The sequence below is a fragment of the Hirundo rustica genome, chromosome Z (genome assembly GCF_015227805.2).
Source record: "Hirundo rustica isolate bHirRus1 chromosome Z, bHirRus1.pri.v3, whole genome shotgun sequence".
In the NCBI taxonomy this organism is placed as follows: domain Eukaryota; kingdom Metazoa; phylum Chordata; class Aves; order Passeriformes; family Hirundinidae; genus Hirundo; species Hirundo rustica.
Genome location: NC_053488.1, coordinates 32,649,854 through 32,676,272, shown reverse-complemented (window position 1 = coordinate 32,676,272; position 26,419 = coordinate 32,649,854). Strand labels below are relative to the sequence as shown.

Here is a 26,419-nt window from a genome sequence, read left to right as displayed (position 1 = left end):
TGTACTCTGGCCAACCTGCATATCACACAGGCATAGAACTCCTTTTGTTCCGTGTGTAGACACACTGTTCAGTCAGTGCCTCTCAAATGCATCACAAGTACTGCACAAACTCCTGAGGCATAAGCCTGTATTGCCTTCTGTGATTTACATGGTGGAAGTTTAGAATCTAAAAAGGAAAAGATCTTTGGTTTAATTTAGCTGTTGTCTGATGTAGTAGGCCCATAGGAAATCCCTCTGTATAATGATTTGCAGTGAAAGCTTAGCAAACAGTCAGTAGACTGTCAGTTGCAGAAGTAATTGCTATCTGGTAATGGTAAATACAAACATATACATATTAGATTGAAACTTTTTCTTTCTTCTGCAGGAAAACTTTGAAGATGCCTATGAAAACATCCCCGTGTAAGTAGAATTTTTTAAAATGTGTGTTTTTTTAAAACTCCTTATACAGAAATTGAATACTGTGTGCACACCATTCCAGGGAAACATAATTTTATATGCACTGACTACATTCATGTTTTTCAGAACAGTTAAAGTCCCTAAGAGTTGAGAAACAGAAGTGTAACTAGGTTGATATGTGTGATGAAATATTTATCAACAAATGTGAAAATTGTAAAGAATTAAAAATAGGAAATCTAGTAACTTAGTTACATACCGACAGCTCTAGACATTTTTGCATGGTGAAAAAGTAGTCGCTTAACATTATTAGGAAAACTTTGGATCACTCATTATGCAAGACCATCTAAACAAGATTTTCACATGGAAATTGCTGTGTCTTATAATGTACTGATGCACAGACGTTTTCCCCTAATGAAGTGAGATACAGTAACTTCTCTGGTGTAAGATCTCATGCTGAAGCAACACCTTTCTTAAACTGTGATGAAAACACATTATGCTGTTTTTAAGTGATTTTAGTTTTTCTCTAGGATTTTATTGCATTTTTGTGCCATGAAGCACATGAGAAGGGGTCTTCTGCTTATATCCTCCAATTGCTCAATCGCTCTCAGACCCAGCAGTAGGTTTGGCCTGAACTTTGTGGCCAAAACATCCATGGTCTTGGCATATTGCATTTTACAGATTTGCCAGACCCTCTTTTTGTATCTTACCTAGAATAATAAGGTCTGACTGTGTAGAACTGAGAAAAATTAACCATCGTATTCTGACACTCAGAAGGAAACAAGAACCTGATATGTTAAAGTTGAGAATTCTTTATGTTAATGATCGCTTATTCTTCCTTTGACTGCCTAGCAGTTTGCATATTATTGGGTAACTTATCTCTTTGGCCGCTGTTTTCCCCTGGGACAGGAACAAGAATAACTTTGAAATACTGTATGAGAATATTTATCCAATATTCATTCTTTCTATGAGAAGGTGGTTTTCTTGTTTTCTGTGGATGTCTGAGCTGGGCATGGTTGTTTATTTTTGGCATGCAGAGCTTTGGTTTGTTCTTCCTGAGTGTCTCTTCTGTGTTCATAGCTGTCTTAAGGATACACTTTATTATAATAGAAGTTAGGATGTCATTTTATTCTGGCTGGTATTGCTTCCATCTGCAATAAGTGTTATATAGAAGAGCCAATAAAAGATGATAGAGTATTAATGGGACAAAAAACCATATTGTTACTTAGTATCACACTGAGCATAGGGAATGTGTATATTCTTTTGTATCTGTGCAGGATTCTTCACTGGAGTAGACTCCCCTTTCTTAAATTCTTTTGAAGATATGGCTATTTAAGAAGAATGTGCCTGAGGAACTGAAAAACATCTTGGAATGTTTTGTGAAAGTCTTCAGTCTAATCTTTCTTGAAATGCTTTGATTGTAGTTTTCAAATTATGCTAGTAGTTTGCCTGGGGGTAAATCTAATGCCATACTGGTTGTTCCAGACCTTTCTCTATATATAAATAGAGAATTAATTGTAGTTTTGCATTATCATATTGAAACCATGAATGGCCAGAGGCTTAAGCTTCTGGGAAGCTGTCTCTATTTTTTTGATTTTGCTATTGATAGCATTCACTTTCATAGTTTATTGTGTGTCAGTGTTTCATTCTCCCTTATTTTGGATAGGAAGGTGGCATTGTTGGAGCTCTGTGATGATATGCCTGGCATTGGTTTTGAGTGCTTTGTTGCAGTTAGTTGTATCCAATTGAATTTAACTAAAATTGACCCTTTTTATAGGGAGTTTTGTCAACAAATACTCATGTTTACTTTTGAGATCAGTTTTGGTTCAGGATCTGTCAAATCATGTTCATTTAGAGAATTGGGAAAGAATGTGTAACAAGCAGATCTTCATAGTATTTTGTACACCACTCTGTAATTCTCGTTGTGAAATATGGATAGAGTAACACGGCTCTGTATTTTGCACCAGTAGACGCTAGTGAGTGGTATTGGTATTCCAGCTTGACTTTAACTGGCTTCATTCTTTAAATATTATTGCGTATGTGTAGGTACCAGATTGTGCAGGTTAGATGTTGAAAGAGCAACGTATTACCTTAATATGGTAAAATCTTTCTCTAGATCTCATGTGCTGGCTGTCCTATCTGAGGACCGACACAGGAGGAAATCAGTCTTTGCTGCAATGTTATACATGTATTAGGTTCTCTGTCTAGACTCTTTTTGTCATCTTCTACTCATGGTAGCTACTGTAGATATAAACAAAACTCCAAAACATGTAACGATCACAGAATGCTTGCTTTGTAGAAAGATGAAGAAACCTTTAAATATTTACTGTAAATTTTGTTCACTGGTGCTAAAGCTGAAGAAAGGCTATTATAATATGTCACTCAGCTATTTTACTTAAAACAAGCACTAGCATTTCATGTCTTCTCTGCCAACAAAAGTAACTGAGTTTTCAAGGTATTGGTTTGATAGCAACACTTGATAGAACATCTTCAACCTTCCAAAGATAATAGGGGAGTATATATGTCAAAGTAAATTCACCATTACCTTTTTGTGTTAACTCAGAATTAGTTTGATTGGCATATTCTGTTGTAAAGAAACTGAGTAACTGGAGACAAACTGTGATTTCTGTTGTGGAAATTGAGGCCTCTGCCAAGAGGTTTTGTGATGATAGGCTGCTTTTTACTATTTTTCCACTGGAGTGCTTGCTTCCAAGATTTGGGCTGGGTGGATGTGTTTGACAAAGTTACCTAATGCCTGCCAAGCAGGTTCAAAAACATATGTAGATGGAAAAAATTTCTTTGTGGTTTATTCTTTTATTTAATGCTTGCTAAAATGCCTCATCAATACCCAAATCTTACTGTGAAAAAACTACAACTTTAATTTTAGTCTTATTGAACGAGATAATTCTCTACTTCTTTGAATTTTTTTTCAATATATTTCTGCTACCTTAATTTTTACTGAAATTTTTCTGAAAATCTCTTTGTAGGATGCAGATATTCTTGTTTTCTGTTTCCAGAGTGTATTTTTCTAAATTATATTGTCTTTGGCTTTACAACTTGACTGAAAGTGGTTTGAGTTCTCAACAGTTTTTAACCATCACTGTATTATGCTTAGCATGTACTGACCTTGCCACTTCTATTTTGATTTCTGTTATGTATTTTATCCTCTGAAGTTCTCAATTTGTTTAGAACGTATATGAAAGATTAATTCTGTTGGTATTTCTCTCCATCTCATTTTACTTACTGTTCCTTTAAATGTTATCTGTATGTGACAGGAATAAGTAGCCATCAAGTTTTTACATTTGTCCATGCAATCTTTCTTAGACTGCCATGTGGTCTTTCTTAGATTGCTATGCAATGCTATGAGAAGCAGCATTTAGAGCAACAGTATTATGATAGCTGTATGGGTATGTTTATAGAAGATATTTTGTAGTTTTCTTTGGGAAAAAACATAGTAGTCTGCCTGACTGCTTGCAAGCAGCTTGTATGCAGAGGAAATCTTCATGTTGTGATATTTATATGGAAATTTCAGAGACCAGACCCTGAGTTATGTCATCAGTGGAAAGATAGTGAGATGTCATTTAAACACATTTAAAACGTGAAGCATTGAAAAAGTGGGAGCTTGCATTCTATAAGCGAAGCAGATAGATGATTTTTTGATCAAGAATGGAACTCTTGGGATTTTTTTATCTTTATGACACACACCGTCACACACTTTCAGCAAAAAGAGGCATACTTCATTGATTCTCTTTTGCATTTTCTTTGCCTACCCAGAGCTGCGTACTGTTAATCCTTGATCTTACCAAAGCAGCTCTGTGTGGTGTTACTGGGGTGATGGATTAAGGGCCAGAAGTGTTTAAGGAAGTTAGAGCTGGTTATCCTTGTAATCTTAGATGTGTAGTTAAGACTTCAGTTACACCTGCACATGTGAGTGCTTTGTCAGTGAAGAAGAATGAACATTTAAGGAAATGGCTGTAAATTCAAATTTTAATTCAGGGAGCCAATAACTTTTAGGAAGAGTTCCTGTCTTCCTAAGTGTAAACTCACACACTGACATTGTCTTGAGATGGTGAGAAGCAGCTGTGACAATTTAAATGATCAAAATTTTATTTTATTATGTTTGACCCTCAAGGTTAGTGGCAAAAATTCCAGTAAAGGTAGTTTTTGTGTCTAGAAGATAGTATTTTCATAGCTGCATAAATATAAAAATATGACGCAGTAGCTACTTTATATTGTAAGTTTCAGGATTTGAAACAGCAGTAATGATACAGTAGCCTTATCTCTGATCTTTCCCCATCCCAAATGGTTCTAAAATTACAGATTTCTAATCTTGGAGGGGTTTTCATTGGGCAGTAATTACATCAATCCTAACACGTGTTTATTGCCACTACACCTTTTGCCTGTGCTGTAAGATTTCTCTGTGTTTGTATTTCAGTAGAGACTTCAGGCCACATTGTGCTATTGTTTGTATTGGTATCTCCTGTTGACTTTGAAATGTGCATTTCCACTTGTGTTCATAGCTCCTTAGAGAGGAAGTAGACAAAGACCCAAAGCCAAACAAACTGTCCCAGAGACATTGTACATGGAAGTGCCCCATACTCTGTATATTTTCCATACCCTCATATTCTTTTTGCAGGCCTTTGCTTAAAGGGTGGTGCACAGAAAGATACCACAGCATGTTTTTCTGTTATCCCATGTTCACCAAAAAAATCAGAATAATTGAGCTTAAATATTTCTTTGCTGCCCTGTGACTTGTTCTTTCAGTACAAATTAATTAATACCATGGCTTTAAACTCACATCATATTTTTGGGGTGGGGCTTTATGGAGACTTCTGGAATTTATTTAAGTATCATGTTGGAATCTTGATATTAATGCTGGAATGCATGATCACATCAGTGTTTTCTTTCTTCAATCATCTTTCAGGAAAGTCATGTTTGTTCTGTGCTTCAGTAGAGACTGCAAAACACTATTTGTAGCCCTGCAGGTCAAGAATTGCCTTGTCTGAATAACTTCTGAGACTTGGAAAGTGATGTAGACTTTTGGATTGGTGGTATAACCATTAAGATGCAAGTTTTTTAGATAAGAAAATAGAAAGATTAATTTTAACTCATCGACGAAGAAAAAGAATAAATTGGTCAGATGTTGAGAAGTAGGATTGTTTTTAAGGAAAATGGATTGAAACCCAGATTTGCCTGTTTGTTTACTTTAAGCTATCAAACAAACAAACAAAAATTGCTGGTTTTTTTATAGTGTTGTTTGTAGTGCTGGTTGTTTGATTTGGTTGTGTCATGTCTACCCCTTCCCTAGTGATTAAATGCTGTTGCAGAGTATTTTGGGAATCAATCTGAGCGGAAGGTGTAGTCACTTAGTAGATCAGTTCATTTTCCTTTAAGTCAATCCAGGGGAAAAAAAAAAAAATTGAGCATGGGTGATGTTTGCAGACAGAAAACTTGCTTTTGTCAGCTTTGTGGAAATGTTCTCCTGGCTCATTCAGCTTTTTCTAAAAAATAGTTTCTAAGCTATCAAATGGGGCTGTCTGAAACTTACTCTGTTAGAAACAGAATACAGTATGTTTTATGGGGAAATTGAGTTTACTTCCATGTGACTGGGCAACCTTGACTGAAACTTGTCTACTCTTCATATATAGGCAAGGTCACAGAAATCCTGGCACTTTTACTTTCCCTGCCCCTAATATTGTTAATATATTAACCAGTGATACACACAAGCTTCAAATACATGTTAGAGAACTTGGATATATATCTCTGAACTCCTTGGTCTTTAACACTGCTAGGTCAAGTTTTATAGAAAAGGTAGAATGTCCTGATTTTAAAGGTGCTGTTGTCCATAAATTACAGGTGTCAATCTCATCTCTTTGAAATGCTTACGAGATCTATGAGACCTTTTTTACCTGGTTATAGCTCTTCCCACAGGTGCTGTAGGAAATACTGTGCATTTCTTTCCCAGTATGTTACAAGTAAGAATGGTTTAACAAAAGTAAATTGTTTAAATAAATTGGTTTGAAGTATTACTGCTGATACTACTTAGCATGCACCTGAAATAAGTAAATGCAAACCAGTGGTTTCCTGCATGTTGCTTTAAAAGACTTGTTTGAGAGATTTTTGGGAGTAAATCTCAGTTGATAACAATATACATAGCTAGAAATAGGTACTATTAGTCCAGCTGTTACAGCTTTAAAGAATACCTATTGAAGGTGATAGTGGAGGACATATTTAAATTTTCTGCCGCTTAGCTCCGATGTACTGAGCTTTCATCACGCCTCATCTAGAGAGATTAGACCAGGGGGATGAAACAATATACATTGTAGCTATTTTGCTTTTGACTCCTGCTTCTATTGCAGCTGATATTCATTAAGAGAACTGTTTATTAATAGCCCTCCATGTTAGTGATTTGTTTTGGTCCTGGAACTCCAGCTGAAAATTTGGATTTCTGGAGGAAAAAAAGGTAGAAGGGTTAAAAAAAAAAAAAAAAAAAAAAAAAAAAAAAGAGTGATGTTTGAGTACTGTCAAATAAGGAAAATCAAACATGAGCTAGTTAGTTTCCTTCAGTGTTGTTTGCTATCGGCTCTCATATATTGATCTAATTTTCCTGCAGTTGCTTTAACATATTTTACTGCAGTGTCATTAGCATACTTTTCCTTTTCTATCTGACTTTAATTGTGGCTTCTTTTTTCTATATTCAGGAAATACTAGTACTCCTTTTTAGTCTTTAAATATAAATTACTTTGCATTCCTCAAGTCACCATTTTCACCTTGCAGTTAAGAGTGATGGATTAGAATTAGGCTGCAGCACAGATTGGGAGAATCTCCCAGCATCCTCTTCCTGCAGAGGCATCAGCTTCCAGCATTGACTGTAGTTGCTGCCACTCTCACTGACATTTCTTTTGAATTCGGCTATGGAGAGTGCCTCTGTTGCCAGCTGCTGGCATGGGAACTTTTACTTTTTTTGCTTAATAACTCCTTAATAAAACCTCATGGATATTGAGAAATAAAACAGAATCACTTTTCTCTCTCTCTCTCTTTTTTTTTTTTTTTTTTTTTTTTTTGGGGGGGGGGTGGTGTGTATGCGCATTGTGGAAAAAGAGTGAAAGAAGCGGCACTTATTTTTACACAAGGACTCTATTTACATACCTGAAGTTAACTGAATTAATCTTGTAAGTATATTATCTCTGCCTACTAGTCCTTGAAATCATGAATGTGGTAGTAAGATTTATGGGATTTTGTCTGTGAAAATTTGCTTTGGAATGTATGTCAAACTACAACATTGTGTTTTTTTCTATAGATTTCCTTGAAAATAATGGACAAATTTTATATTCACGATTGGATTGTGAAATAATTGTTTCTCCTCCATACTTTGCAGTGGTGAACAATGCTTTTAGAGAGCAGAAGCTTCTCTGCTGATGTCAGTGCTTAATCAGCTCAAATACTGTAGGTTGTGGAGCACTGCAAGGTGTGTATTTTGGGATGCCATTCTTTAAAATGTGGTAATTTAAGGACAGTATCAGACTTACAGCTACTTTTTCCATTTATAGAAATGTCTTCTGCTCCTGGTAGCTGTACTGATTTAACCATTTGAGGTTATAAATTTTTTTTTACTTAAACATAAATAATTTATTTCATGGGATGCAGTGCAATGCTTTCAAAGTATTAAATGTTAAGTATAATGCAGTGTGCTTTCAGAGACTTTAGTTATTTCAGAATACCTTCAGCATGGGCTGTAAGTTCACTATGTAATAAAATCAAGTAAATTGGTTTTAAGTTTAGGAAGAGTGTCGTGCTAGGATCATGGTGTCCTAATTGTTTCTTTGGATCTGGGCCAATATTTGTGTGACGCAGTGTTAGTCCCATAAACATCTGGCCTGATCTGGTGTCCTACTTGCAGCATGATTTATTTTTTCTTTTTTTCCATAGAAAGATAGGTTAAATTTTTATTCATTTTATGTAAAACTGCCAGTGAGCTGTCATTGTTATTCATATATGCTAGCTCTTCAGGGAGGTTCTTTCTCAACCTATTTTCTTGTCAGCATGCCTTATTTAGACCTACTTTCTAGCAGAAATGTTGAACAGATCAAAATTATGTATTTTTTATGGTGAACATCTGTTTGTCTGTATATACATGCTGTGTATTAAGTTTTGGCAGTATTGCTCTCTGCCATATTCAAGTGATCATTTTTGTATACCATATTGCATGCATTGACTTCAGCTTAATTATTTGATATAAACTATTAGTCTGATAAGGAGTATTCAAACATAATAAATTCTCAGTTAACCTGCAAAGATCTCATGTTGAGACTTATCTAAAAATGCTGTCTAACCACTGAGTTCCTTTTATACTGCTGTTTATTCCCATTATTGTTGAACAGAATAGTGTAAATCAAATTTTTCTCTACCTGCAAACCAATACTGGCACTCACCTAATTTTTCTGCCTTCTCAGTCAGACTGTGGTCAATTCTAAATACCTGTGATTTGATTGTTTTGCTGGCAGTTTTTAAGCTTACCTATATGTTGTGTCAAATTCATGCTGAAGTGGGTTGATATGCTTAAATAAGATTATTTTGTAATCATTTGAGTGATCAGATGAATTGTGTATGCCTATTCAGGTGGGTAAATAGTAACTTAAGGAGTTGGAATGTCTTCTTTTTAGAATATGGCTGAGTCCTTATGGGAAGTTTGGGTGTCCTTTCAGTCTATGTGCAGTGCAATCTGCTGTTAAACTTAAGAACTTGGTGTTAGATAAAGCTGCTGATGTTTGTTGGATGACAAAAACACCTGACTTGAAAGAAATTGATTATTGGCTTACTAAATCTGAATAATGATCAGTCAAAACCAGAAACATTTGACTCTGCTCATGTTTCTTTTCAAAATTAAAAAGATACTAAAGTGGCTAGAAATGTAGCCACTTTATTTTCAGAGTAGTAGATTCTGTTGGCAATGGTGGGTTAATGGTAAGCCAGGAAGATGAGCTTCATCTTGGCACTATATCCTGTAGCACCTGAGATTCAAGCAGATGGTCAACTTTGCCTAGATTTTCTTCCTTTGTGCTTATTTTGTTGCTTTGTTGTATCTGTAGAGTAATATGTGAGGACACACCAATCAGTATTTTCTTGTGGTGTTCAGATGCTACATTGATAATAGATAACTAGATAAGCAAAAAACATGTTTTAAATAAGACAGACCACTAGGCAAGTTCCTTACCTCATCATCCCTCCCTCACCCCTCAGTCATAAAAATATTTGGAAGTTAAACCTCTTGATCACTTTCTTGTAGTCAATTGTTAAATTCCCATGAGGCAGCACTGTGGGTGTTGGGCTGCTTTCTGACTAGAAGGCAATGCAGTATGTGCCCTCTTAAGTTGGAGATCTCCAACAAAACATACATGCAGAATGTAAAGCAAATAAACATTACTGTCTCCTCACACTTGGTGATCTGACATTTAAATTTCAAGATTAGATGAGACTTCTAAGAAGGAATTTTTGTTTGTATAGAAAGTTTTTGTTTGATGGTCTTCTAATGCATTTCATTTGTAAGACAGCATTACAAATATTTCTGCTGCTATGGGCAGTAATAACTCCTAAAATACAACATTGTTACCTGTAGGTAAATGTGTTTAGTTTAGAAGAGTTAAGAATGGAACTTCTAGCTCTAAAAAGAAAGAGAAGGCAAACACTTTTCCTAAAATACTAGCAGGTTTCCTCTGCCCCCAGCTTCTGGTCTGCGAGACAGAGCTGTATCTGCCATCCTTGCCCTTCCCCTGTTGTTACATTACACATAACATTGTACCTGCTAAAGTATAGCAGTGGATCAATTAAAAGTCTCTCTTAGTGAAATTCTGGTAGTCTATGAAAAGCTATCAGCTTGACCTTTTTTTGACAATGCTAAGGTATAGATTAAAAACTGCAAAGTTATTCTCAGCTCATTTTGGTGCATGTTATTTTAATCATAGTTAGTTTTCGATAGGAGCTTTTTTCTCCCTCAGTTACCTTGTCCCTTCTCACTATTTTTCTGAAAGCTCCAACTTCTTTTCCACAGCAGTTCCTTTTGAAATAGTTTTCATTGGTTTCTCTGTATGTATACAAATGTGTAATATCAGCTAGCTATTGTTTGGTTTTGCTCTGTGTCATATTTTCTGCCGCAGTAAGGTGAGGGAGAAGAAATAATTTAGAAAATCCTAACCCATTAAACAAAACCCCAAAACAATGAAGCAAAACCCCCAGTGCTATTAAAGGAAAGGAAAATGCCCTTGTGGTGAGTTGGCTTGCTCATTCAAAGGATTGTATAGGCAGATCCATTGGTATTGCAGCAATGGTCCAGAAATTCACTGATACAGATTTACAGCTAGCTAGCTAAATGTTGCTATCTCATAGTCAGGTAGTGTGGAGGAGGAAGGTGTAGCAACACTGATCTGAATTGCTTTCTACCATGGAGTTTGCATCATGTGCCGTTACCAGCTCTCTGGGTGGATAGGTGTGTCCAGAAATTCAAATGGAAGCTAGTACCAAGGAAGGGCTTGGGTAAGAAAAATGCTCTCTCTCTGCTACAGAATAAGATTTCAAATACCGTGAAAGGAAGTCCTAAGGGAGGAGTAAGTGAAAATAAGTGTGTTACCCTGATGGTTTTGCCTGAATACCAAGCTATGTAATCTAATATAATTTAAACTAAATTACCATTTAGGGTGTTTGTCAGTTGTGAATTTTCTGGTGGGTTTTTTAAATTATTAGTTTTGTTTGTTTCTTTCTTTAAAAAAATTGCATGATGTTGAATGCATTTTATTATAGTGAGCTTTTAAAGTAATTTCTGCCTGTTTGCAAATTTGGCTAGCACAGTATTGCATAGTTTCGCTGCTGGTGTGGTGTTTTTTTTTTTTCCTTAAATGAATGTTCAGCATACAGAATATTGCGCGCATTGGTGAAGTTTTGAAACAGTGAGGACACTGAGCCTTCAAAGGAATAAAGTCTGCCTTGCATTGGCAAGAAATCTTTCTTTTCAGTGCTTGCCCTAAGTATTTGTTTACCTAAAATTCATGCTTCTCATAAAAAGTGGTGTGTGCATCATGAATGTCGAATTTGATGTGGAGGTATGATTAGTGGATTTAATACATGGGTAAAATAAGTTACTGTTTACTATACTGACCAGTTAGCTGAAGTTTTCAGAATTTCTGTGTTAATGGTAATGGCCTCAGATAGGAATTGCTTTATATAAATTGCAAATAATTTCAAATGCCTAGTGGTATGCCTTAAGGCATTTTTCTTATGGCTTTTAACCATTTTTCTGTTGTGTGATTATAATTGGTTTTGAAGACTGAGTTTTAGATAAAATGGTTGAAGAGTTTGCAACAATTTTTGTTTTCATTAAAAAAAAAAACCCCTGATCACATGATCTTATATTTCTTCAGGATTATTTTAAACTAGCACAAAAGGTTTAAGAATCCTTTTTGTTAATAAACTGGATGTGATTGGCCACTTAAAAATACTGTGATCCCTTTAATGTCAAGGATGTAATATGCTTTAATATCTTAGCACCAAGAAATGTTCAACTGTGAGACAGGTTACTCAATTTGATTCTGCATTTCTGAATTATTCTCTGGATTAGAGGTATGCCTAGCATGCCTATAAGTGAAAGAATAACATTCATCTTCGTGAGGCTTCCCTGATGGCCCTTCAGAGGCTGAGTCCTGTACCTCTCCAACAAGATGCTGAAAGACATGTGCCAGCTCTAGCATAGTGTAGGATTGTGTCTGCAGTTTCTTGTATATGTCCATACTCCCTCAGAATAACGCACGTTCATGATAATTCCTTAGTTTCAGACTTGATACAGGAATAGTTCCTGAAGTTCGTGCATTTCTGCTCATATTTGTTGAAAACCAAATTAAAAGTAATCCATTGTATAAGAAAATCCAACATAATTAAAAAGCTATTTCCATTTGCTTTTTCAAACATTTCCTGTATGTCATTAGATTTATTACCTTCAGCCATCCTTCGTTAAACGCTCTAGAACATAAAATGTAGACTTAACAGAATATCTCAGCAGGATTTTACAACAAGTTATTTTGCTTCATTTCATGATGCTCTTGGTGAGCATTTGCCATAAGAACTAGTGGAACCTACTGCTCTGTGGTAGGTAGGTAGTACTCCTACAAGTACCTCACCTTCTGTTTGATGACTTGTGTTGCAAGTTTATGTCTGTGCAAATGACTAATAAAAGTGATAGCAGATAATACTGTCCCTTAAGAAGTGATCAAAACTAAATTTTGGCATTGCTCTAGACAGAAAAATGGACTATTAACTGTTAGCTCATATATGAGTGATGGATGAGAGGGATAAGATGCAAAATCCATTTTTTCTTTTCAAATTACAAACTTAGTGGTGAGGAGTCCAGCGTTTTCAAAACATAAAGAAAGTTATTTGAAGAAATATTTCCAGATAACAGAAGTAATATATGAGTTTTCGGTGTGGTTGCTCAGATACAGTGAGTACACATGGACATAATGCTAGTCTTAATGTGAAAGTAGTTCCTATTGGATATTTCAAATCTTTGTAGTTGCTCTGTGCATATAAAAACATCAAATGCAGCTTTAAAATAGATGTTTCAAGGATTAAACATCAAAAAATGTTCATGGGGATATAAGCAATCCTGCAAGCTTTTCAGACATAGGGGACTGTCCTCTGTTTGGAGGAATATTAAATACGTACTAAGAACCATACTTCACTGGTATTTCCTTAAATAAAGATGGTAGAGATGTTTCCTGTAACCCACAGACAGAGACACAGTTTGCCTTTTCCGCTTAAAGTTTATTGAATATGACACCTTACAGAGGCAAGGTGTTGTTGAATCTCACAAGAGGAATTGACACATCTTGGTGTAAGATGAAATAGTCAAAGAAAGTAAGAGATATGGGGTTTGTATTAGTATTTTACAGAGCTAGGCAGAAAGAAAGCCTAGTTCTGAAAAACAGTCTCTGCCATAGCAGACGATGACTCCTTCCACTTCACTGAGAGAAAAGTAACAGTAGACTATGACAGGACTTCCTTCCAGTGTTTGAATGTTTGAAATCAACAACAAAGAACCTGTTCCGTAACAACTTCCTTTTTCTAGGTGTGTGATTTTTAAATGTTGCAGAATTAAGAAGGTTAGTGTTCTTGTCCTGGTGACATCCTTCTAATCTGAAGTTTAAAATTAAAACACAGCAAAAAGAATGATGCCTGGAAAAAGACTTTTGCTACAGTAATACAAGGTATTTGGGTCAATTGAATCTAAAAAAAAAGTAGTAATGTGGTGGTGACAGGTTTTCAAATGTTTTGGATCTTTGCTGTATGGTAAAACCAGGCAAGAGGCCATCAAGTGCACTTAAGCGATGTAAAACTATGCAAGACATGAAGTGATGATTTAATAATATCTCTGTGATGTGTAAACTGTGACCTTTGATACTGTAGTTTTAGTACAGCTTTTGATGTTGGCTGGGAGAAAGTCTTCCAAGGAGACAGTAGGTTCCAGCCTTCAGAGGGCTTGAGAATTTGAGTTTATTTTATGCTGAGCACGCATGGAAGTACACAGCACAGGGCCACATGTGCGGAAGAAGCATAGTGTAGTGTGCACATAGCCCCCTTGATACATGGAGGGAAGAGGGATCCTATCAAGTAAAAAGATTTAAAATGACCACTGTTCTTGGATATTCCAAGGGATCAGTAAAGTTGAAGTAGAGCAGTGTACAAAAATACGCAGAACCTTCTAGCCAAGAAAATGGAGCTATGGAATAGATCCTACTAAGGATCAACTGTTATTTGCCATTAGGAAGTTGTGTCCTGGCTGTTTAAGCCTGACAACAAGATAGTTACTCTTTTTGATACAGTAGAACATAAACAGCTCAATATTGAGTTTTCTCTCACCAATTCATTGCTGCAAAGGGAAAGATTTATAAAGAAGGGATATATAAACATTCTGTATAGTGACAGTATCAGTATTCTCTACAGCTCCCTGAAAGGAGTCTTCCAAGCTGGTTACGATTTTTGAATATCCTTGGACTGCCCTTGAAACTAGCCTGTTTTTTTTTTGCTAGGAGCCAGCATGTTGTTGCATACGGCTCAGGTCTTAAGGTCACAGATAACTAATAACATTACTCAGAGATCTGCCCAAAAGCTGGATGATTCAGAATGGCAAGGTCTTTGGTGTTGTATGGGCCAGTATATAGGGCAGTGAGCACCTTCAGTGTGCTTGCACTTTACTTCTGAACAAGTGCAGAATCCAGAAAAACTAGTAGAATATTGAAAAAAGTTGTTCTGTCATGATGTTCAACACTGCTTAGTGATGGAATCTTGCGTGAGGTCAGATGTGATAAACCTCATGAAGGTCCGTCACCTCTTAGGGGCCAGCCCTTGCAGAGAAATGGTTTAAAATAGTTTTGTGAGACGGCTCTTCAAATGTGTTTTGTAAAAGAAAGGTTTTAATAAAAGATAAAAACAACAAACAATACAAAAGTAGAAGCCGAGAACAGGTGTTAGAGAAGCCTCTGACACCTTGCTAAGACACCTTAAAAAAGCCCTTGAGCTCCTTATGAGTACACCTTCATAAATACTTAATGGTTTGGGATGGACAACTTGTTGCCCATAGCAGCATGTATAGGTGTTGAGGAACGTTTCCAAAGCCCAATCAGTGCCCCTATGCTGGCACTGAGACAATTACAATAAGGGAAGAACAGAAAGTTTTGGGGCTTCTTTTATAAAGTCAGGGGTGAAGCTGGAACCCCTTTTCCTTATTTGGAAATACCTGCTTGGGTGTGGGAGTTCATTACTACATCTTAGTACCTGCAGGAAGAAAAGAAGGTCTCTAAATATGACAGTGAGATGACAACAGACCATGCAACTGCTCCAGCTACCTGAAACACACTGTGACTGCTCCCCTCCCACCGATTGTGGCACTGCCACTGAAACCACTAAAGCAGAGAATCAGCATGGGCTGGTGTCAGTGGCCCCTGCACAGAAGCAGAAGGAACGTACATGAACATCACCCTGTCAAAAACACTAGCAAAAACAGTCAAGGACAAGGAGAGTGAAGATGATGAAGCAGAACCATCACAAGTGTGATTTTTCAGAGCCATTATCAAGGTGATCACAGGACTGAGTGAGCTCTGGGAGGCACAAAAAGATTTCAGCAATCATCCATGAGTGTATTGCTGTCTAGCAAATCTGCTGGTGGGACAATGGAGCCAACAGTGTGGAATAAGAGGGTAAAGAAGCCAGGCTGGGATCACTTGGTAAGGACCCAGACATTGACAAAAAAATGGGAAAAAAGACAAAAGTCTTTAGTCTCTGGAGGCAGTTCTTATTAAGTGTGAGGGGGAAAGGTGTCCCTGTAAAGATTATATTCCATGTAATTTAGGCAGAGGTACTACAATAGGGAAAGTGACTCAGTTCCTGAGGGAATTAACTGTTCAAGAAATTATGTATTTTGACATGGACAATGCCCAGGTCCCCACGGCTCCAGACCACATCTTGTGTCAATTACCTATGTGGTAGAAATTTCTACAGAGTGCAGCAGGGGCCCATGAAACCCTTGACAACAGTAATTTGGAAAGATGATGCACCACCAACGGCAGTTGATGCAACTTGACAACACAGGTAATATGAAAACAATATGAAAATAATTAAAAAAAAAAAAAAAATAGAAGTATTCCTTCCTCTATCATAGTGTCTGTGGAGAAGCTAACCAATGAATGACTCAGGAGCTCCAGCAATTCAGAGGGAATATGTCATACTCCCCATCAGGAACTGACAGCAGGTATTGTCTTCCTCAAGAGAGAGGATATGGAAGATACACACCATGGGGTACCCTACGGTTTTACCTGCAGGACCTTGGAGATGATAGAAAGAAGTGGGATGGTTGGGAGTACCTCGAGATGATAGAAAGAAGTGGGATGGTTGGGAGTACCTCAATTCTAGATGCACTGGTGCAGGAATTGCAGGGGAAAACAACCTGGAAGTTTTTCAAGGGGAGTTGCTGCTCCAGTCTCCAGTGAACACTTTTTCAGGCAGATTGAAAGGTCCGATCAAGCTACTGACTTTGTGGGGAAAAGTACTAGTCCATTTTTGCAAGGTATTAGTGGGGAACATTGTGATCAGTATTAGAGGGGGCCTGTGAGGGGAGGCTACCTGGGAGGAGGAGAGAATTAACCAGGTTTATTGGAGTGTGTGGATTTGATGGCCTGACACAGCAGCCCCACAGGAGTACGTGACTTGAGTACATACTGGTGCACAATGTCTACAAAATGTCATTAAGCTACATAGGGTTGGAATACATTTGGATTTCTGGTGTGATAGAGGGATCCAAAGAGCTGACTGTATTGAAGACTGAGACTAGGCTGACTGGTATGAGTGGCAGAAGTACCTATCTTGATGGGAGCAGAGACTTCATTCATCCTTTGCATAGACTATCTCAGGTGTAGATATCTCAAGGGTTCAAAAGGCTGTTGGTGGGCTTTCAGTATACCTGCCCTGTAGGTGGAGGAAATTTCAGATATCCTTTTTGTTCTGGGGCTGAAGAACAGCAGGTGCCAATTGCCACCACAACAGTGCACCAGAAGCAGTGTCTCACAATCTATACTCTATAAATCCCATTTATAAACAAATTTGTCACCTAGAGAGCCAGGGAGTGATCAGCAAAACCTGCTTACTCTTTAACAACCCCATTTGGCCAGTATGAAAATCCAGTGGAGAGTGGAGGCTGATAATAAACTATGGTGGCCTGAATGAAGGCTACCTCTGAGTCCTGGTGTACTGGACATGTTGGAACTTCCACATGAACTGGAGTCAAAGGCAGTCACGTGGTGCCACAATACTGCTACTGTATTTTTATCAATCCCTTTGGCAGTAGAGTGCAGGCCACAGTTTGCTTTTGTTTGGAGCTGTGTCCATAGTACCTGGAATTGACAGCTGGTGGGAAAGAAACACAGCTGTAGCATCTGCCACAGACTGAAGAAGACTGGAACAAGGTGAAGCTCTGGAACACCTGGAACGTGTTAGTGATATCATTTTGTGAGAAAATACAGCAGAAGTTTTTGAGCAAAGGAAGCAAATAATCCAATCCTTTTAAAACCTACTTTTGCCATAAAACAGAATAAGGTAAAGGAACCTACACAAGAGATCCAGCTTTTAGGAATCAAATGTCAAGATGGACACTGTCAAATCCCAATGGTTGTTATTAACATAACAGTGATGTCTCCTCCAACTAATAAGAAAAAGACAAGATTTTTTAGGTGTTTTGGGATTTTGGAGAATGCACATTCAAATCTGCAGTCAGCTTGTAAACCCTCTCTATCAAGTTACCTGGAAGAATGATTTCAAATAGCAGCAACAAGCCATTGAACAAATCAAGTAGGAAATAGTTCATGCTGTAGCCCTCAGGCCAGTCTGAACAGAGCAAGATGTAAAAAATGTGCTTTTTGTTGCAGCTGGAGAGAATGGACCTACCTGGAGCCTCTGGCAGAATGCACCAGAAGAGTCTTGAGCCTGACCTCTAGGTTTTTGGAGCTGAACATACAGAGGATCTGAAGCCCACTGTACTCTAACTGAAAAGGGAACACTGGCAGCTTTCAAAGTGTCTGAGCTGCTTCAGAGATGACTGGTACTGAAACATAACTTCTGGCACCACAGTTACCTGCATTGAGTTGGATGCTCAAAGGGAGCAGCAGATCATCATGTGGGAGATGCTACATGGAGTAAAGGGGTTGCACTGATCACATAAAAGAGTTTGGATAGGAAAGCCTTTGTTGTTCAGGAAGCTTATAATTAGTCATGGACTGGCCAAAAGGCAAAGATTTTTGGAATATCACCAGGCTTTTGCTGAAGAGGTCCCCCTATATGATAAATTTCCAGAAACTGAGAAACAATGTGCCTTGTTTACTGATGAATTCTTCCATATTGTGGGAAGGCAGCTGTATGTAGTCCCCTATGACAAGTCACAGAAGGTGCTGGAGGAGAACATGAATTGAGTCAATATGCAGAGATGAAAGCCATCCAGTTGGCCTTAGACATAGCTGAGGGGGAGAAATGGCCAGTGCTTTTTTTTTTTTTTTTAACCTCTGTATTGATTCATGGGTGGTGTCCCTTTGGGGGTGGTGGCAGCAATGGAAGCGGAATAACTGGCAGCCTCAGAGTGAACTCATCTGGGCTGCTGAGTTGTGGCAAGACATCGCTGCCTGGTTGGAAAGCTATTAGCAAGGGTGCAGGCCAAAGTCATAGACTGCATGGATTCAAAAAACTTTTTTTTTGTGAACATTTTGTTTTATGAACATTTGACAAAGATGTTCCACAGACTAGAGGAATGTCTGTCTGTATATCTGTCAAAATATATAAGTAGGGAAGGTGATGGGATATTGGGAAGCATGAAACTTGGTGTGACATAACGGGTGTGGATAAGGGTGGTTAGCTTTGGCTAGGGTGGAGTCAACCTTCTTCACAGTGGCTGGTATGGGGTTGTGTTTCGAATTTCTGCTGACTAAAGGGTTGATAATACAGAGATGTTTTTGTTGCTGCTGATCAGGACTCACAGGTGAGGCCTTTTCTGCTTTTCATATAGTCCCACTGGCAAGGAGACTGTGTTTATGTGGAAGATTGGGAAGAGACACAGCAGGGGCAGGTGACCCAAACTGGGACCCAAAGGGGCTCAGTATATAAAGTTGGGGGAAGAAGGATGTAGTGCTTTCACGTTCACCAATTTCTGTTTCCCAAAGTTAGTGCAGTGGTCTGAATGTCTACCAGATTCATTTACTCTCTTTCAGCTGCGAGATAGGATTAGGAGAACAGCAAAGCAGCCTCAAACTTGAAAGGTATAAAGACAGGTTTATTAACGCAACCACAAGAGAGAAAAAAAATAAGAAGAATCAGAAAAAAACTGATTTATTTAAGGAGGAAAAATTTTATTACTTTAAGGAGGAAAGGTGGACATTCATAGTGATGGTGTTTGTCTTCTCAAGTCACTGTTACCTGTGATTGGGGCCCCTGCTATCCTGGAGATGGCTGAACACCTGCCTGCCCATAGGAAGCACTGAATTAGTTCCTTGTTTTGCTCTGCTTGTGTGTGGCTTTTGCTTTTCCTGTTAAACTGTCTTTATCTCAACCCGTGAGTTTTCTCACTTTTACCCTTACAATTCTCTCCCTGATCCTCCTGGTGGGGGAGTGAGTGAGTGGCTGCATGGAGCTTGGCTGCCAGCTGGGGTTAAACGCAACACCAGGTGTAAAATCCATAATAATATCACTGAAGTAGTGTTAATCTAATCTGCTCTGGGGTAAATTAAAGAATATGCTCATCCAATATGCTAAAATGGATGAAGTTCCTGTCCATTCCAGGAAAACTGTGTGGAGATAGGGAAAAAATAAGGTAGAAGGAAAACATGAGTTTTTATCAGAAAGAGAGTGTGAGTCAGCATTGCTGACTGAACTTTTCATCAGTCTGGTAACTTGCTGTAGGAATTGGTTTCTGATGTTTTGGGAGTAGAAGAGGAAATGTGTTCATTCTGAGTCTCTGTGTAGAAATACCAGCAAAGATAAGCAAGCTGCTTCTGAGTCAGTGTGCTCCTTTCTTCTGACTATTCTGGTATCAAGTTATGAATCTGAGTTGAAATGAATCCTTCTGGTTAAGTTCCTGTGCTGCAGGATGTAGGAAAACAGTAGAAAATATATGCAAAGAGTAATGAAACAGGAATGAGGAATTCTGTGGTAGAGAATATGATTCACTTATCAGAAATAACAGTTTGAGAAAACTAGCTTCCCAAGTTTTGTATCTGAAGTGGCAGAGTAACTTCATAAGCATGCTTGATGCAGGAAACGGTAAATACAATAACTTAAGAAATACTGTTTGCATTGTCTGCAGACTTTGGTCTCATATAGGCAGCATCAGGGGAACTAGTCTGTAATAGAGGGAAAAAATGCGATAGCCAGTTGCTGGAGTGGTCTGCTGCTTACCCATTTAACTGGGGACAGTTTTGTCATGATGCCAGGTTGTTTATGGACCTGCATTTATGGAATCATTTTGAAAATACTGATAGGTACTGTGGTGATACTCGAGCTACTGGCATTTGGGAGCCTTATAGCAAACTGTCTACACCTGCAGCTGAAATGCTGTCATGTCCATTGGTGTGTTAAATGAAGTAAAGATTAGATTTTTCTGTCCAGGGGAAGTTCCAGCAGTTTCTGATTGCAGGGTAAGAAGTGTGCAGATTTACAACATACAGGTATAAAAAATGTATTTCTGTTCACTAAGATAAGGCTTAGTAATGCAGTTGGAAACAGAACATTGCCCTTACACCTTGCTCCTTGTCTTTGGAAAAGTGCTACAGTGGTAGAGTACTGTAACACTATTTCTCTGCTGTTGCTTCTCATATGAGAAGCATGCACTTTTGAGGCTGAACACACTTATTTTGAAACTAAGTGTATAAAGCAGTCATCAGTTGTTAAATTACCTGCAGTTACCAGTGATTGGCCTTCCCTCAGATTTTTTCATGAACTGTGTCTTTCTTACATGTGTTGCTTGCCATTCTCTTCCCTCTCTTGACTTCAGATGACTGTTAATATTCTCCGTACTCTCTGTAACAGAACATTGCTTCACATGGGGTTTTTCTTTTCCCCATAGCTGAGAGAGCTCTTGGCCCACCACAAAATTAGTAATCATACCTGAAAAGGAGAGAGGACCAAAAGGGCCATTTGTCCTCTAATTTTGAAGATTCCACTCATTTAGTATGGACCCAGGCATTTGTATGGGAAGAGGCTTGGAAGAGGCCACTGCTTCAGTGCTAGTCACAAAATAATAGTAGTTTGGAAGTATGAAAAAACCCTCATTCTTGCTCCCCCACTCTCCTCACACCCTTTTTGTACCTTCATGAAAAACTTTTGAAAACCACTAACCCATTCCTCCTAGAAGGAAAGCCAGAGCAAGTGGAATGAGTAATCTAACTAGGCATGGACCAAGTGAAAAAGTTTTGTTAAATGCAAATGTGAAAAGAAGATACAGAAGCATGGGAACACACAGGGGATAGGGATGATGTGTTAATTCAGGTCCTTCCTTGTCTACTAGGAAGAAAATCAGCCTTTAAATCTAGCTAAAAAATACTTACCTGGCTGGATTTTTTTTGCTAGTAGATGGTGTTCCTGCAGTTAGCTAATAAAATTGAGTGGTTTTAAAAAAAATTGTCTCTATAAGCAATTCTTTTTTTATTTTTTAACACCATTCTTTGGAGGGTAACACCCCCCGCCCCCCCCCCCCAATCCAGTCATATTTTCATGTCCACCTCTCTCTTTCTTTGTTTTGTGTGTATTACTGTTAGATTTAGAGCAGCTGTATTCCTCTGTTGTTCTCTTCTTAAATTCCTCCTTTATAGTTCTTCTCTTCTGGTCAGTACTTAAATATTTATCCCATTGACATGATCTGTTGCTTGCCACTGCTTACCACTTAACCTTACTTGGAGAAAGCCCATTATCTAGTTTAAACCTGTTGTTTTAAAGCTGTAGAGAGATTATCTTTTCCAGATCCAGCTGTGTACATTGCTGGCTGTGTAGCTTCTAGCTAGTATGTCACTATCATGGTTATCAGTTTGTCCCCAGTTTGGCCCACAGAATTAATTTCTGAGTGCTCCTGAGTGTTTCAGGCAGAACTGGCCAAAGAATGGATTTGTTGGGATGGCTTCTTCTTAAGCAAGTGCAAATGCTTTTACTTGAAGTGAATTAGGACAAACAAAAGCTATTGGCATATCTACAGGTTTCTGACAGGAGTATTTGTAGTAGACCTGTTTGCTGAATAAATGTCTGTTTACTGCTTTTTTTTGATGAAAATATTATCTTGCGACCTCTTTTGAGATTCTGATATGAATACAGAGTCTGCAACAGCATTTGTACTGATGGGAAAGATTGAGAGCTTGGACACAGTCATAGATTTTGAGAATTTCTCTGGTAAGAATAGAAGGACAAAGCCATAAACATTGCTTAAATAAGGAGAAGGTGCACCTATGTAATATAGATAAGGTGTTAAGCATATGATTTGGTTTTAAAAAACTAAATTTTGAAAACAAAGTAAAACAAAATCACCACAAAAGACCTTCTGTGTTACATAAAGAAAATACATTTTTAAATTTTTTTGTTTGTATTTACAGTTTGACTAAACTAAGAATCTGTTTTTTAGAGCATCCAAGATGGATCTCAAGTGTGCTCTCGAAGAATGTTCAATGGCACTGAACTTATTTCTAAATAATAAGTTCTCTGAAGCGCTGGAACTACTTCGTCCATGGTGAGATTCTGTTTTTACCTCAAATTGTTTTAAACAGACAGTGTCTAGTACCTGAAGATTAATTTAAAGCCTCTGAAGAAAGTAGGTTTAATTTATTCTATTTTATCTGAAAGCATTTCTCCATATTTGGGTTTTTTATGTTTATTTTTGGGCCATTAAAACCATCTCAAAAATTGTTGATGAGGCACTGTATTGTTATGTTAGAATTTATCATTCAAGCTGTCTTTCCTGGCACAGAGGAGAAAAGCTGGGGAGCAAGACTTTATTCAATGCATCTGTGATCAAATAATTTGTACAATGAAACTGCTTTTGACAATACAGAAAATCTGGAACAAAAATCCAGAATACTCTTTTCGTTGTGTTTTGTATTATGTTTGAGTCTGGTGTTTATTTTTAAGCTCATCTTTCAATCTTCTAACTAATTCTCCTTGTTCCTGTTGCCCTTCCTTCACCAAGAAGAAAAGCATGGCAGTGCAGATGTAGGGACTTAAAGAATATGGAGAGGTTCACAGGTGAAGCCTGTCTTATCTGTTACTCTGGGGGGAGGCAGTCTGGGTGGCTGATCTTTAGGACTGGGATCTGAATCCCATCCACTGTTGTTCACCTGTCTGTATCTGAAAGGATCAGATGGTATTGAGGGGTGTGTTGGCAAGAGGGATATTTTCATAGAATAATGTTCTTGCTCTGCAGTTTGGTGCTAAAATGGATTAAGGGTGATGTGTTGGCATTGTATGAACAAGTTCAAGGACAGCTTTAAATGAAACATGAGAAGGATGACACAGCTATCAAGTGTTTGCTTTTAGTGCTCTGGAGGGCTCAAGTGAGGAAGGTGGTAGGCCAGGGGTATTATCTCTTAAATCAGCTGTAGTTGAATTCAAGCTTACTGGAAGATGATGTTACTAGGTTATATTCTCAGGTTTGTTACTTCTCTGCTTAGTTCTTCTGTCTTTTTGCAAATTAATATAAATGCCTCTGCATTTAATTTTGTATTGCAATGTAAAATGTTGCTTAAATGGACAAGATTCATATTTTCCCTAGGTCCAAAGATAGCATGTACCATGCGCTTGGATACAGCACTATTTTAGTTATGCAAGCTGCAATGACCTTTGAACAGCAGGATATACAAATGGGAATTTCTACAATGAAGGATGCTTTGCAAACCTGCCAAAGGTAAGCCCAAGCAAGCCTAACCACTATGGGATACTAAATCCAATGAGCATTCTTTGTGAAATACCCCAGTTCTCTGTGTGCTTTAAAAGGAGCCTCTTGTCAGTATGATAGTGGTATAAATTTGTAAAGGTGGAGGAAGTCCCACTACACTATTATTACTGGTGAGGATATTTTTCCACATGGTTTTGTGGAAACAACAGACTTTTCCCGTTTGGGTATAAATAGCCACTAAAGTTAGCTAAGTGGTTGGTTCATTGTGTAAACCTACACATAAGCTGACATTACACAATTGATCTGTCTGAGCTATTGACAACTGTGACTTTTTGGTTTCTAAGAGTTTAAAGGCCTATAATTTGAATTTTCCCTCTCAGCATGAAAAAAATATTTTTTTAAAAAGTTGTTTCCAAAGGTTGACCCAATAGTTGAATACAATTAAGCTTGTACTGAGGTTTCTTTTGAAAACCAAAAAAGGTTTTTTTATTGTTGTTACAAATGTGTTTAGCTTACCTTAAAATGAAAGAGCTGTTATTCACATCAGAAATCATCTCAACTGAACATTTTGTTTCTGGTCTTGCTTTGAACAGGAAAAAAACCTTAGAAAATTTGGTTGTGAAAGCTAAAGTTTAAACAAACCTCTGAAAAAATAGAAAAGATTTCTGCTTTGTCAGTTCTTCATCATATTGGTTAGGTATATTATCACAATGATTTAAGAAATGACTTCTAAATATTAGTTTAGACATTGAACGTCATCATCTTGGCCATGGCAAAAAAGAAAAGACACGAGAAAATATTGCTATCTGAAGAAGAGAAGGTGTCAGCGTTTCTCCATCTTTTTCAGATGTGTTACCGATTTGCAGTGTCATCTGAACTATGTTGTTTAGTGTGTCTGAAGATTAGATACCCCTTTAGTCTAGACAGCTGCAGTTCAGGATTTCATCTCTGCAGGATATAAACTTTAATTCATGGGTACTCTGGTCTAGTCTGTCACAAAACTCATAAAAATGCAAGAGAAAGGCAATTAAACGTTCAAAGGTGAAGAATTAGCATAACTATGCGCACCTTAATTGACTCTTTTCTTGTATGCATTATAATAGTGTGTAGTGTCATAATCTTGTTGTCAGGATTCCGCAATTGTCAATGTGAAGAGTACTGTAAGCAAATGATAAGCTAATGCTTAGTGTTTATAATCAGTTACTCCCTGGCTTACATGCCTAGAGTGCATTCATTTTCTGAATGTAGAATTGTTTCTCTAGCTTCTTCATAAAGCTGAGTTGTTAGTAATTTTTTGTCTAAAATTAGTTTTTGGAATGAAAACATGTACAGTTGAGATCTCTTGGAAGTAAAGTATGTGATTGTTTTGGCATTTTATCTGGCATAAACCACCATAAAATACTGAAACATCTATGTTGAAAACAGAACTCCTTTTCATTTTTTTCATTCTAATTCTGAGTGCAAGTTTAAGAAACAGAAAAAAGCAATTCATAAAACTTCAAAGTTCAGTTCAAGTGTCTTGCCCAGTATCAGAGACATCTCTGCAGCTGTTGAATGGCAGTGGAGTTGAAGCTGCCATACATCTGAAGTAGGAGAATTGCAGTTGCAAGCACGCATTTAATGTTGGATAGGCTTTTTAGCCTAGAGGCGTACAAGTCCTTTGACTACTGAAAAAATTGAAACACTTGACAAAGGATCATTTTGCGAAGAATCTCTGTAAATTTTGGTCGGAAATTATTAAGAATTCCAATAATTCAGGTCTGTGTTGAAATATATGGCTTTCTTTTCTTCCATGCACAACTTACTTAGGTTCAGGAAAAGAAGCACTGTGGTGGAATCCTTGTCCAATCTAGTTTCTAAACAGACGGTGGATCAGTTGAGTGAAGGTAAGTGGTTAAATAATACAGTTAAAATAAAAAAGTGAAAAAAGCTCAAAACTACCCCTACCAATGCGTACAAATATGCTTAACTCTGTGACTTCACTAGTATCTTACAGTAATAAACATGCAAAGCATATATATAATTTTTATTTTTTCTAATTTGAATGCAAAGCTTCAGTGGAGAATTCAGCCTTTTTTTTTTTTTTTTTTTTGTCTTTGAGCATGCATGAATTAAGAAAGGAATGCCTTTCACAACACATTATAGGACTGAAGGGAAGTTTCCTTTTTTTGACTTAAGACAGCTCCCAAAAGTTTAAGAATCTTCGTTGATGCAGAGGAGTACATCCTTGTCATTAGTTGCATTGGAATCTGAATATATTAACAAGTTTTGTGCTTGTCTGTTTTGCCTTAAGGTGTTTTGGGAAATGGTATCAGTACATTGTTCATGGCTCTGAAAATGCTGATCTCCTATTTCTGATTCAGGCAGAATCAAGTATGCATTTTTTTCTAACCTGGCACAAGAATCCTCTTTAATACTTGGACACATCAAACTCACCACGTATGCACTGTACATACAGCAGCCTTGTGCATGTGGCTGGTCTTGCAGCATGGGTGCAGAGTGACTCGTGTCATGTGTGTTAAATCAAATGTACTTCAGCGCTGCATGAAGAGAGAAAGTCTGCCTGGGGCCTTCAGTTTG

General features: G+C 37.6%; 1 protein-coding gene across 6 annotated transcripts in view; it reads left to right on the top strand.

Annotated features, from left to right (window-relative positions):
* The window catches only part of TTC39B (tetratricopeptide repeat domain 39B), a 73,187-nt gene that overhangs the window by 26,634 nt on the left and 20,134 nt on the right, over positions 1-26,419 (top strand). For 3 of the 6 annotated variants that reach the window (XM_040090553.2, XM_040090554.2, XM_040090557.2), the window contains exons 2-5: positions 365-399; positions 22,574-22,678; positions 23,717-23,848; positions 25,649-25,725. In XM_040090553.2, the coding sequence (XP_039946487.1) occupies positions 365-399; positions 22,574-22,678; positions 23,717-23,848; positions 25,649-25,725 (349 nt within the window). Of the gene's footprint in view, positions 1-364; positions 400-7,469; positions 7,566-22,573; positions 22,679-23,304; positions 23,595-23,716; positions 23,849-25,648; positions 25,726-26,419 lie in introns of those variants that run through there. The other 3 variants (XM_040090558.2, XM_040090555.2, XM_040090556.2) reach the window with 3 other exon arrangements.